Here is a 13,551-nt window from a genome sequence, read left to right as displayed (position 1 = left end):
ATCCAATTATCTAGGACCACATTAAGTTTCTCTAGTCATAAGACCTCTAATTCTTTTCCTGCATTTTCCTGCCACATTTACACCTTGCTGAAGTACTACAGACAACATTCTTCTTCACAGAATCTGGACTTTGTGGAGATTAATGTCCTACTCATGCTGAATGGGGCAGGGATCTCGTGACAAAGTTAGCACGTGATCTTGTAATTTGAGACAGCATCATAATAAGAACATGACAATTGTTATTAGTCAACAGCTTATTCAGTTTTGCCTTCTCCAAGATGAACTGCAATATTAAATTCACAAAATACTTTCAGCTGGAAAACATAATCTAAGTTTAGAGAACTGGCACAGCACTTCCTTCAAATCTACAAACTATTCAGTTTTAGGTTAGATTTCCTATTCATAGAATCATAGAATATCCTGCCCAAAAGTTTAGACCATGTGACTAAGTGCACAGTCCAAATGCTTCTTAAATTCAGACAGGCTTGGTGCAGTGACTACTTCACTGGGGAGCCTGTTCCAGTGTGCAACCACCCTCTCGGTGAAGAACCTCTTCCTGATGTCCAGCCTAAACTTCCCCTGCCTCAGCTTAACACCGTTCCCGCGGGCCCTATCACTGGTGATAACAGAGAATAGGTCACCTGCCTCTCCACTGCCCCTCGCAAGGAAGTTGTAGACTGAGATGAGGTCCCCCCTCAGCCTCCTCTTCTCCAGGCTGAACAGGCCCAATGACTTCAGCCGCTCCTCGTATGTCTTCCCCTCTAGGCCCTTCACCATCTTCATCGCCCTCCTCTGCACACTCTCTGACAGTTTATTGTCCTTTTTGTACTGTGGTGCCCAGAACTGCACACAGTACTCGAGGTGAGGCCGCACCAGCACAGAGTAGAGTGGGAGTGCAGAGTAGAGCGGGAAGCGCAGTTTCTATTTCTAGCTACACCTGAGTGAATTAGCACACATCTATCTCATGGGCAGGCTTGGTAGAACCGAATTTTATTCAAGCTTTCTGGCCACTGAAAGTGACTGGTGGCAGACAAGGAGCCTGTGACGTGGAAGGAGCAGTGTGGAAAAGATGCTGCTAAAACTGAGCAGAAATTACAACTGCTGGTAAACATGAGTAACCAAAAATAAAAATTGATTTTGACAGTTGATTTTTAGTAGAAATAAAAATAAATTCTACCATGACTGCTTACAGGAGACTGCTCTAACCACAAGGTATACGACACTCTGTTTGTTCTGATGCTACCTCATTTCATATAAATACATAAAAAATAAAATTCATCGAACCACAAAAAGAGTCTAAGGAGGATTTTTATAACATGTTAGTCAGGGCCCTCAGTAGGGAAATGTAAGGTCTTGGTTCCACTGCATGCTCCAGAAAATGATTAAATACTTTTTCCAGAGACCAAAGCAGCATCAAATGAAGAAAACTCTGTCACAATTCTCAGAGGCAGGGTCAGGTGGGTATTCAGATCCCGGAAGGAAACTCAATTTCTGGTAGATTTAGCATTTGTTTCCTACAGCAGAGGCAGGAACAAAACCACCACAACCCTTCACTATGACAAGTACTTTTGCAGCTAAGGTCTGAAGCAGCTCCCCTACAGCTCTGGTGCACCTTGGTGTACTTTGGGCTAAATCTATCCCTTCATTTACACTGCTTTCCAAACTCTATCACTATGGAAACTCTTTGTTTCTTTCTTCTATGATTCTGTTTCCAATTTCAGCTTGATGTGAAGAAAAAGAGCTTTCTCTTTGGTGGCCAGGATGAAAAATAAATGATCTAAACAGCTCCATTCATAGTATCTACATATAAGACAAGGCAGGCTTAATCCAAATGCCTGAATATGAATGTTTGATTTCCATCTCACAACTTTTTAGCTCATTTTTTCTTGTATGGTATGCTCTTCTGGATGTATGAAGAAAACAGCATACTTCCTCATACACAAATAAATCAGCAGGACCTGTATCTCCACATACATAATACAGTTCTCCTCTGTGCAAACTGAAGGGGTAGCTAATATCAGCAGCAGCAGGCTGTCATTCCTTGAGTAGTATTTAGTAGACAGCAGTGAGAGAAATGCACAAGCCATCTCAGTTACTTGTAAATAGTCAGTTTACAGGTCAATGTTTTGGACAGGGCTGTCTGGGAACCAGCTCCAGCTCTCATTACTTGGTGGCACCATTGCAGCAGTTTCTTGAATAGATTCCTGTATGCAAAAACCATCACCAGCTCAGGTGCTCAAAATTAATTGTCCCAGCAAGTAACTCTTGACACTGTTTAACCTGTTCCTTTAAGCTTTGTCCTCCCATAACACTGACCCACTTGTAGATGTAGCCTGAATAGGCAATACACACCTAAAGCCAATGACACTGACCTCTGTCATTAGAGAAATGAAGTACAGAGATGTCTTTTTTTGATTTCTGTGGGGCTTTTCCAATAGCTTTAGGATAAGCATATGACTTTATACCTTTTTGAATCCAGGCTTATAGCTCCCTTTGCAACTGCAGGCTGCACTTCTGTTGCACTAGGGGAAAAATGAAATTGGACTCATCAGCATGCCATTTGGGCATCAGATTGGCAAAGCATGTGCCACGGCACACCCAGTGGCGGGTTTGCTGGAGTCAACTAGCTAGTCCTTAGAGAAAATGAGATCTGAGACAGGAGATCTTCATCTAGAGCCAGAAGCCTGTTAGCTGCAGAAAACATTAGGTGAGCTGGGGAACTTTAAATTTGGCTAAGGGAATGGAGACCTCTAGGTCTTCTTCCTTTTTTGCCACCTAAGTCTCTGACTGGAGCAAGGCATTTCTTTTCCTCCAAGCCTTCTTTGAAAAAAGAGTCCTGAACTCACTTGTTGGCCAACGAATACCTGGGTGTGTTTGAATTTATAAGGTATATGTGTTTATATGTAGGGTGTGTTCCTATATTAATAGATATATTCATAGATATAAGAACACACAGAGAAATCCTATACATGCATACACAAAATTTTATATATAGAAAGGAGGTGTATGTGTGTATATCAGTTTATAGTGAATATGTATTTGTAACTAATCTAGTGACCTGTCACTTTTAGTTGAGTTTGGTGACCGTGTCAACCTGTACTCTCACACCTGAGCCAATGACTTCAGGTATCTTTAAGGAAGTAGATACAGCAACTCAGATTCAGTCACGCAGATGAACTGTGTGCTGCAAATGCAACAGAATGATATTCTGTTAGAACAGCTCTACCTGTTGTATACAAGAAAAAATTATCGCTACTCATAGTTAAAACAAAGAAGTACCCACCCATTCTGGAGTATGAAGGTTTTGCTGCTCTGGCACAGTTCCGTAAGTGGGAATAATCACCTGGTTCAATTCCAAGACTAAAAATAAATAAACAAACAAAAAAAGTCATTTTTTTTTAATTAATGGTTTGCGGAGAAGCCACTTTATTACACTTACTGTCTCAGAAGAATAGTTGTCCCTCAGACTTCAGTAGTAACCAACAGGTAGCAAGAGAGCAAAACAGATTTCACCACGATGACAAGTTAATGTTTGGTGATCCTGCCAACCAACCTAGTAATGCCATGCACCTCTTCGTTAACATGTGTTATTTAGTGTTTCAGAAAACTCTGTCTATAGACTAGCTGTAGTGAGTAGTATCGTTCCATGAATAAGAGGACTAGAACTGGCTCCACCTGAACAAATAACCCTAGCTCATGCTGACTGTACATAGGCAACATTAATTAACAGTACCAGGGAATTTTTCAGAAGTCCAGCAATGAGTGTGACAGAGGTAGTGATGTTTAAAAAAGTCACTACATAACAGGAACGCCTTTCACATAACATAAAGTCACAGCTACAGGTTCAATGTGTATTGGTGCCCCAGTGGCTTCTTACCCATTTCCCTAGTAATACCTGTTAGGAAACAAAACAAAACAAAACAAAGAAAAACAAAACAAAACAAACAAACAAAAAAGAAACACCTGAAAACTAACTTGTTTTCCTGAAAATAAAGCACAAATTAGAAATGATCTTGTGAAGTATGCTAATTTGTGATACCATTGTCAATTATGCTGAAAAAACTGACTACATTATGCTGGGAAAACTGACTACCGGATGCAGCACTGGATGGATACCATACAAATTCATCCTAATAAAGCTCCTGGAAATAAATTACTAGAAGGTCTACAATTTCTGCAACATTTTGGTTTTAGTTTCTTAACAATTTGGGGGTGGGGAGGGGTCTTAAGTAGAGGTCAGGTAACATCCTGAAGCTGAAGATAATATCAAGTGGCTGAGGGGAAGACTGCTTTTTGCCTATGCTTGGTGGGTAAATGGGCCTCATGCTATTTTTAGATGCTTAAAATACAGCTTCTGAAGTGTTTTAGCCAAGTCTGTCCTGCACTGAGGAAAAGGTCATGGATGTAAATGATACTCAGTGTTGTCTGGAAAGGATAGCCTCCAATTAAAAAAAACACTCCAATACTTCAAAACATAAATAAATAAAAAGTACTCCAAAAGTAATCTAATCTGTAGTACACTTAGAAGGATAATTAAATGCACATTAGTTACCATGCTAGAAACAACAACACTTATATGCCTGAACTTTTTTTGGCTTAAAAACTTCATTGATATGTAGCAAAATACATATAGAATACACAATACTGAAGAATTTAAAAAATATATATATTTTCACTGATGATGTTCGCTTATACCAGCTGAAGATATGTCAAAACACTTAGAAATAGAGCACAACAAGATTGTGTTTGTTCAGCTCTACAAGTCAACAGAACTCCCTCATGGTTTCTAAGTGGCTAAATTTTCTGGTTTAAGTACAATTTCTTATAGTTTGGTAAGGACTTTGTTCCAGATGTTGAACTGTCAGTTTCCAGATCTCTACTGTGGTGATAGTGCATAATACGGGGAGGAGAAAAAAGGAGCTCCGTGATTTTTTCCATCAACATAGCTTCAGAAACATCTGAGTCATAATCTCAAGGGTGGCCCAGTTGAATAACCAAAGTCTGTGACCTCCCAAAAACATTAGCATCTTTAGAAACATTTGCCAGCATTTAAAAAGAAAGCAGTGAAATGTGGACTAGAGCAGCACACAAACATCACATGCTGAGACCATAACGTGAGAACTAAGAAGACATGGGCACATCTCAGCTGTAAGATTGCTGTATCCGCACACCATTACATTTTAATGTGTTCAACTCAATCTAACGTGAGAAGGGAAAATACATGCTCCCGATGTCAGTGTAATGGGCATCGCCCTACTTTCCTTTGGCATTCTTTATTCTCTATCTGGACACAAAGACATCCAAATACAAAGTGCTTCTGAAAACCCACAGAAGAGGGAATATTTCTGCTCACACGTAATGGGTAGGGTGAAGGAGAAATATATAAGCATGTTGCTTTGAAACCTAAGCGACTGTTCTGAAACTCTGCATGCCATTACACAAGGCAAACAGATGTGGACAGCAACATCTCCAGACATGAAGACTTATGTCAGCCACTGAACTACAGTGACAAGAATTGTGCTTTGAAATGGCCTGTTCGTGAAGTCCCTGTGGTGTGCAAACACACCCTCCTCAGTGCTGTCTAGAAATTCTTTCAGCCAGAACTGAAAGGAAGGGGGAAACATGGCATTCACAGCGGGAAGGATAACTCCAGATCTCCCAAATCCTGATGTATCTGGGACTGGCAAGGAATATCCTCTAGAGAAATTTATACGTGAGTAAAATTTGCTTCTGCCTCAGTGTCTATGGCCAGCATATCTTCCTCATAATATGGTAAATGTCAAGCATACTTTATCATTTTATCAATATTTCTAATTTTAACACATTTTCACATGAAATACAGCCCAATACAATCCCTGGGCCATTGGTATAATGAAAGGACTCAAGCAAAAGTGGTTTGCTGTTCTCAGTTCTTCTAAGATAATTAGCCCAGGACTTCTCTCAAATTCAGTGCAGCACTCCTTTGCCCTTCAGGACTGCCTCCCAAGGGGTTCTGCCAACCAGCCTCCTAAACAGACCAAAGTCTGCCCTCTGGAAATCCAGGGTGGCAGTTCTGCTAAACCCCCTCCTTACTTTTCCAAGAATCAAAACCTCTATTAATTCATGATCGCTATGCTCAAGACAGCCTCCAGTTTTCACATCACCCTCAAGTCCTTCTCTACATACAAGCAAAAATGTCTGTGTGGAACCAAAAATAAAGTGCTTTGACACTGCCTGAATGTGTGTTTAGGTCAGATGTATTCTGACAGTGGTTTGCTAGGACAGCTATTCCAATCTGGGCAGTTGTGGTTTTGGCTGGAAGAGGTGATTCCAGTCTCAGAGAGATAGAAATGGTACCTGCAAAAACTCAGCTTTGTCAGAAAAGACTGCAACCACACAAAGTGCTTTTCCCTACCTCCAAACTCACTCCATTTATTTCTCCCACCTCCGTTCTAGCATTATAATAAGATCAGTTTGAAGAAGAGAGGACATGAAAGAAAACTGCACCAAGAAGGTCTGGGGATGGACATTATGAAACACTTTCTAACAGTGAAAACAGTAGAACAGACTGCCTAAAGAGGCAGGTGGGGTCACGTGACATCTTCAACATCAGAGATTCTTCAGCACAGATTAATTAAATGTGCTGGAAAATTCTGAGCCAAGTTGAACCTGGCTTGTACCTTAGGAGGATGGCCTGCATTAGCTTTTGAGCTCCTTTCCAGACCTCATAGTGTTCTCATAGTTGTGGCCAAAAAAATATTTTATGTTAAAAAGCATTTCTGCTGATATATTTCGTCTTCGGAAGCATTATCACTCCTGTTAATATTTGGGTCAGAGCTCATCAAGTGCAGATGCTTATAACATTCTACCACTTAGCCAGTAAATCAAAGGAAGTGTAAGGGAGCAAAGAAATCTACCAGATTTGTGCTGGCATACTCTGACTTTAACTGACTGATACATCATTTTCTACCTTCAAGCAATCATAGGAACATATGCTTTTGTCAGAACATTTTATCTAATTTCTTTCAATTGTAATAATAGATTTTGAGTTCCTGCTTAGTGACAATAGTCAGTCTTTGTTCTTACACAGGATGCTGATTGTTGTAAAAATTTGAAGTACTAAATCTGTGCATGCTAATTTACAAGAACATCAATAGAACAAGGGGTAATGGTTTTAAAAGAAAGGAGGGTAGATTTAGATTAGACATTATGAAGAAGTTCTTTACTATAAGGGTGATGAGACACTGAAAAAGGTTGCCCAGAGAAGCTGTGGGTGCCCCATCCCTGGAGGTGTTCAAGGCCAGGCTGGATGGGGCTTTGGGCAACCTGGTCTAGTGAAAGGTGTCCCTGCCCGTGGCAGGGGGGTGGAATTAGATGATCTTTAAGGTCCTTTCCTATCCAAACCATTCTGTGATTCTATGATCTTGGTAGTATCTGAAACCCACTACAAGCTGGAAATATAGTCTGGAAAATTGAAACTAAGCCCAGATTTTTTACTCCATCTTCTGAAAGATAAAACTGGGAGGGCATTGTACAGAGCAGTTGAGGCCAGTAATTAATTTTATGGAGTTCCTGCTTTTTGCAGAATCTCAGGTGTTGAAAAAAAAAAACAAACCATAATAAAACTATGTAGCCCTAGGAACTGCTTTCATTTAGAGCCTGCTTTATAACAATTCATGTGAAGATAAGGAACAAATTGAAGAGATAGCAGCCAAACACTACACTGTGACCTCACATACAAGAGGCTGTCTGATAAGGCACAACCTTTTCCCAGCTGCCCACAGACTGATCCGCAAACCAGGATACTGAACGGCACTGCCAACATTTCACACCTCACCTCAAATGTGCCCATACAGAAGTACTAACAAGTCTGTGTTAATCTCATGTTCTCCTTTACAGCCTGTGTCCATTCCACACTTTGGGGCTGGCCAAGGAATGAATCCTTCTGTTGAATCTATGAGTGGTTTAATTTATGAGCTTTATGGGCTTTGCTTTCTCACAGGTTGGCCAACATTTCTGACTAGATTGAATAAAGACCCTAAAATTTCTTAAGAGGCAGAGTAAAATGTCTAGTCTTTGCCTTAGTAATTTGATTTTGACTGCGAATTGTTCTGGAAGTTCAGCAATGTACCAATTGAATAATTCAATTTCAAAGGCTTTCACAAATAATACTACTAGCAATTTCTACCTATTGATATGGCAGAGGTGAGAGACAATCACACACTGATAGACATGGAAGCTGCTCTCCCTTTTGAATAAATATAAAGAAGAATTAAACCTTTCCTTGGAGTCTGAATAGTGAAATAATAAGAGCCACTCAAGACACAAGCAATGGGGATAAATGTTTTTTGAGAGTGCAAATTAAGAGGCCTGAGAACAGGGAAAAAACAATACTCAGAAGGGAAAAGAAAGACATTGTCCAAAAAATATTAATGACAAGAAAACCACAAAGATACTGAATAGGCTGATGTTTGAAAAGACCGCTGGGCTTGGCTCTATAAGCAAAGACATTGCCAAACATGCCTGAGGCTGCCAAACTTTTTGTGCCAAAGAAATTCTTGGCTATCATTGATTTCTTCTCTAATGGAAATAATCAAAGGTGAAAAGGGGCAGCAGCAGTCTCTAAGCTTGAAAATCACTACATAAGCCAATCTAATAGACAATTGTTCTGAGAAGCAAGAATGGTTTTACAACACCAAACTCATAGCACCTGTTGCTTCACTTCCCTCAACAAACCTGTGAGACATTGCAAAGGACAAGATCTTAGCCCTGGCACTGAATATGGTACCTCTTGAGCAACCATGCCTGCAAAGCCAGGAAGCAATGTCTAGAGTCCTGCCAGAGCTACACCATACAGCTTCTTAAGAACTGGACAAATGCTGGTAGGGTCTCCTTACCTCAGCACTCTGCAGCTGTGTTAGCTGAAGACCGGTTTTGTGATACCATCACTCATAGGAACCTGAGAGGCAAGCAAGCAAGAAGCTCCACCTCACAGGTCCTGCATCAGAAGCCACAGGAAAGCATGAAGGAAAATCCTGGATATGAACTGAGTCCTGAAGTGAATGAAAACTGCTTTGAATCCCACTTTCTAATCAAGTCAATTTGCTTTCACCTTATTTCTCAAAAAAGAACAAACTCCTGCTGTCTTGCATAAAACTAATGTTTCAGAGAGAATCATCTTCTCAAAAGGACGGCTATTGACATATCCAAGACAGAGTACCACATGAGGAAATGGCAGTCACTGTCTGTATCAAAACTGTGGAAATAATAATGAGCGGAGAGCATCATTAGCAGGTAAATGAGACTAAAGAGCTGGAGTAGTCTCTGACTCCTAGAAGGGAACTGAAGTGAAGCCACCATCCCAAAAGGGACTTAATGTAGATGTCAGCTTTCTTAAGAAGAACATCCAGCTCTCTGTCCCTTGGTCCAAATGTAGTAAAATAATGGTATTGAAGTAGAAGATTCTGTCCTGGCTTTTGAGGAGAGAAGGGGGAAGAAAGACTACAGACAAATTTATGTCATGTTGTTTTAAATGCTCTGGAAGATCAAAGAGGAGGAGAACAGACACTAAAAAGGAGTTGCCCAGCTGAAGAAAGATTTTGCTTTTCTGATTCTTAACGCTTAACCAGAAAATGAAGATATTCTAAACTTGAATATGAGCTCCCAGGCTATGAACAAAGAAAGGTTTGATTATGTGGTATTTAAACTAGACAAAAAACTGCCTTCCTTCCTGTTAATTTATATTAGATTGTATATCTTTCCCCATATACATTAATCTAATAGCTATTAATTAAAAAGCCTCTCAGAACTGATCACAATTTTTTTTCAGGGCTGATCTTTGCATAAATTATTTTTGCAGTTCAGGTAAAACCATTGCAAAAGTGGAATTTTTCTGGAAACTGAAACTGTTGGACTGATATGCTGTTTTTTGACAGCCAAAATCTCTTTTCCTAGTGCAGAGTACTTCTTTATTGTATTTTATTTTTAATGTTCAGTTCAATCTATAGGAGTTCTTTCCGATCTAAGAAACTGTAGGTATTGAAAAAGCAGGAATGTGTATTTTCCTTTTAAAATCTCATGAATCAAAGAAAGTGAGAGACAATGAGATCTAGAGTTCTAAAACAGAATTAATCAAGGCACACAACTTCTCTGAACTACTTCCCTTGTTTAAAAATTGGTCCTAAACATAAACTATTCCTGATGGTCTTGATTCTTATATACCAACCCACATATAAGATAGTATAATTTAATCACTTGACAATATAAGAAACAATGATCAGAGCTCTGTCTGTGTTGAAGTGACTGTTGCAGACCAGTTGTTCTTGGGATAAAGGCTTTCCACCACTCACGTGTGAGGGCAGCCATTAGGATCATAGGTTATGAATGGTTTCACTTCATTTCACCAAAAGACCATTGTCTTGCACTTAGTTGGATCCATTCTTTTAAATTCAGTTATTTCACTGGAATATTTTTTAGTTTTATTTCATATTTGTGGACCTTATTTGAAGAATATATGCTACTAAAATTTCTTAATTTTTCTTAAAAAAAGTATATATTTAAAGTAAAATTGAATTATTTTCATAACAAACTATACATTATAACCTGTTGTTTAGAGTTAATAAGAGATCTATACAGCTGCTGTTGGTGTGGAAGTCCTATGGTTGCCTATGGATTTACGGTACATGAGAAAACTGATGACAATTAGTAATGCCAAAATGAATTTCCAAGCTGTCAAAAAATTATGTTCTTTGTGCAGTCACACAGAGCAGATATACAGGTATTGTCAAACCGAAACCTAAACTATGCCACATAATAAGAAAAACATTGATTTTAATTTCTGATGTACAAGTATGTCCGATACAAATCTATACATATACTGTTGTACTACAAAGAAAGTAAAGTGGCTGTCTTGGAAGATGATTCTTTCTTGTTTGAAAGCCTATTCTTTCCATTCAGTTATCTTTTCTTACAGCTGTGCAAACAAAGTTTTGGGAACATGTGGTATGACTTTCAAAAATAAATACCATTCCATGACTAACCCTAAACAGAAAGCATGTTCACTTGGTAATATAATAGAAAGAGCACTGCTAATCTAACACTCTGCTTCCTGAGGCAGCCAGCCCAGAGTCGAGGTAGCTCACCGAAAAACCTATGTAATTAGCAGACACTTACAGAACAACAAATTAGACTTTGTGGAAAGTCTTTTGTTGATAGCAGTGTCTAAACATTTAAGAGGAATTGAGTTGGAAGATTTACGGGCTCAGTAACCAAATTTTCAATCAGTTCTTATGTATCCAGAGCTCAAATGGACAAAAAGATCACTTTCCACTGAAAATGGGACTCTTGCCCAAAACCTGTGGCAGAAATCCCACATTTCTGTGAGACCTGGATTAGCCCCAGCTTCACTTTAGAAAACAAACACTGGGCTAATGTCTTTTTAGTTACAATTCTGTGAATCAAGAGTAATCCACTGAAATGCAAGTGCTGGCTCCTGGTTCTCACTGCTGCAGAGAACACCAGAGCCCAAGAGTCCATGTACATTCCTCAGTTGCAAGTACAACGAAAAACAGCTGACTGTAAATCAGTGCAGAAATGTTGCTAATTAGACTTAATTAGACTTTTTTTTTTTAATGAAGCTAAACAATTTCAGTTTATCCACCACCATCTGAAATGGCTGTTGATAAGAATTATTTTGGCTTTTATCTATCAATAGGCACTATATAGACAAAGAAATAATTTTTCGTTTTAGAATGTTTTTAGAATTACAGCTAACTATAATTTTCAATGAGATTTGGTATACTTTTTCTCCATGTACTGGTTGTAGACATGTCAAATAGCAAGCTAGCTTTGTCAGAATATAAAGTAATGGAATAAACTGCCTAAGCCAGAATACTTCAGAGTGATAATCTTTCCATGCATTATTTTCAGGTTGGAATATGGGCTTGAATCCTTCTCTTTCTTCCACTTACCACCTTCCACCTTTTAATAATCTATTAAATGACTTAACTATACTAAAATTATGCAACATGTGATTCTTCCTATTTTTTTTTCAGTTAGGAGCTTTTTATTTTAATTGTATAGGGAGTCAGGTAGGAAACTGCAGAAATGTTGGCTGTTAAATGAGCCTATTTTATGCTGGACTCCAACTATGTCACATTGTCATATACTGAAACACCCATATGCACATACTTTATTTCCTTCATTTTTAACAATTTTGCAAATGTTATTATTCCTGCTGCCCAAACTGCAAATTCTTCCAGTCTCTAGGGTTAAGAAAAATAACTACCTCAATCCCATTAAGTACATAACACATAAAGGATCACCTGGGTCACTGAGTGAAGTGGCAACACCTTAAAGGCAACTCTAGTTTTTAGTTGTGTTCATAAATTCTGAGAGAAATTCTTCTCTACTTGGAATAATCTGTTTAAGGCTAAAAAAGTGATCAAGAGGAATGGGATTTTTTTTCTTTCCTTTTTTTTTTTTTCCCCTTGCAGTGAATGAAATCCAGGTGGCAGAGAATGAGATCCACTAATTCTAAAAACGCAAAGGGCATATGGACAGATTTGCAGAAGGTGTTGGGCATGTAAAGTTACAGATAAATTCCTGCTGAGATATTTACTCAAGAGTGTCCAAGCACACTGACAGTTTTATGCCTAATTATATCAAATACATACAAGACACAGCATGTGGCTCTCAGTGACCAGAATCAATACATCAATTTCATTAACTAATCCTTCAATTTCATTAACTACAGTTAATATTTCCCTTGCTTAACTAATTTAAATGCAAAATGTTTTACAAATGTACTTTCTTCTTATGTATACAGCATATCTAATATAACTAATAAACATGTTTAAATGTTGTTTTGCTCCATGGTTTATTAACTCTACTTACCAACAAAATGTATCTTAATACAAATTCTGAGTAAACAGTAATTATCTATTAGATAAGAAAGAAATCATTTAACAGCAAATTAAAAATCAAAATGTGCATTGAGGTATATACCTGCTGAAACGAGCATGCGTCTTTGGAATTAAATAAAGGATATAGGGGCCTCAAACAGGATTTGGGAGTAACCAAAACAGTCAGGACCAGAACTATGAACCGCAGCTGCAGGCTAAGAGGAGCCTTCCTACGTGACTGTAATGCACTGCAGGCATTTCCCCGCTGGGTCACCAGGGACCGGACTGGGTGTAGCCCCGGTTGTGCCCTCTCAGTTCACAACATTGTTATTAAGCAGAATGCAACTGTTTTTACTGTCTGAGCTACTCTACTGATCCACAAAACCAAACCAAAACAAAAAACACCAAACCTCTTTCTCTTAGGAAGATTTTTAAATATAAATTGAAAACATGATTAAAAACTGTACACAGCTTACCTACTTATTACAACCTAAAAGTCTAAACTAAAGTAAATTAAGTCACTCAGTTTAATCATTCTGTTTTGGCTAATACTACACGACATGGCAAAATCCAGTTTTCAGTTTTTCAAAAAAATAAAAATAAGTAGAAATTTAAAGCTTAATATGTCAAGTTAGAAGATTAACAGCTCCAAACTCAAACTCACAAACAC

The 13,551-nt window shown here is 38.5% G+C and overlaps 1 protein-coding gene across 7 annotated transcripts in view; it reads right to left on the bottom strand.

Moving 5' to 3' along the window:
- ANO6 (anoctamin 6) overlaps window positions 1–13,551 on the bottom strand; it is a 78,012-nt gene that overhangs the window by 47,035 nt on the left and 17,426 nt on the right. For 6 of the 7 annotated variants that reach the window (XR_013945130.1, XR_013945131.1, XR_013945132.1 and 3 more), the window contains exon 2: window positions 3,284–3,360. Coding sequence is in view for 2 of the 7 variants with exons in the window: in XM_080576679.1 (XP_080432805.1) it covers window positions 3,284–3,360 (77 nt within the window). In the remaining 5 variants the exon portion in view is untranslated. Of the gene's footprint in view, window positions 1–3,058; window positions 3,080–3,283; window positions 3,361–13,551 lie in introns of those variants that run through there. The other variant, XM_080576680.1, reaches the window with a different exon arrangement.

This window comes from Anser brachyrhynchus (assembly GCF_964034855.1).
Source record: "Anser brachyrhynchus genome assembly, chromosome: 1".
Lineage (NCBI taxonomy): Eukaryota > Metazoa > Chordata > Aves > Anseriformes > Anatidae > Anser > Anser brachyrhynchus.
This window is presented reverse-complemented; position numbering and strand designations above follow the sequence as displayed.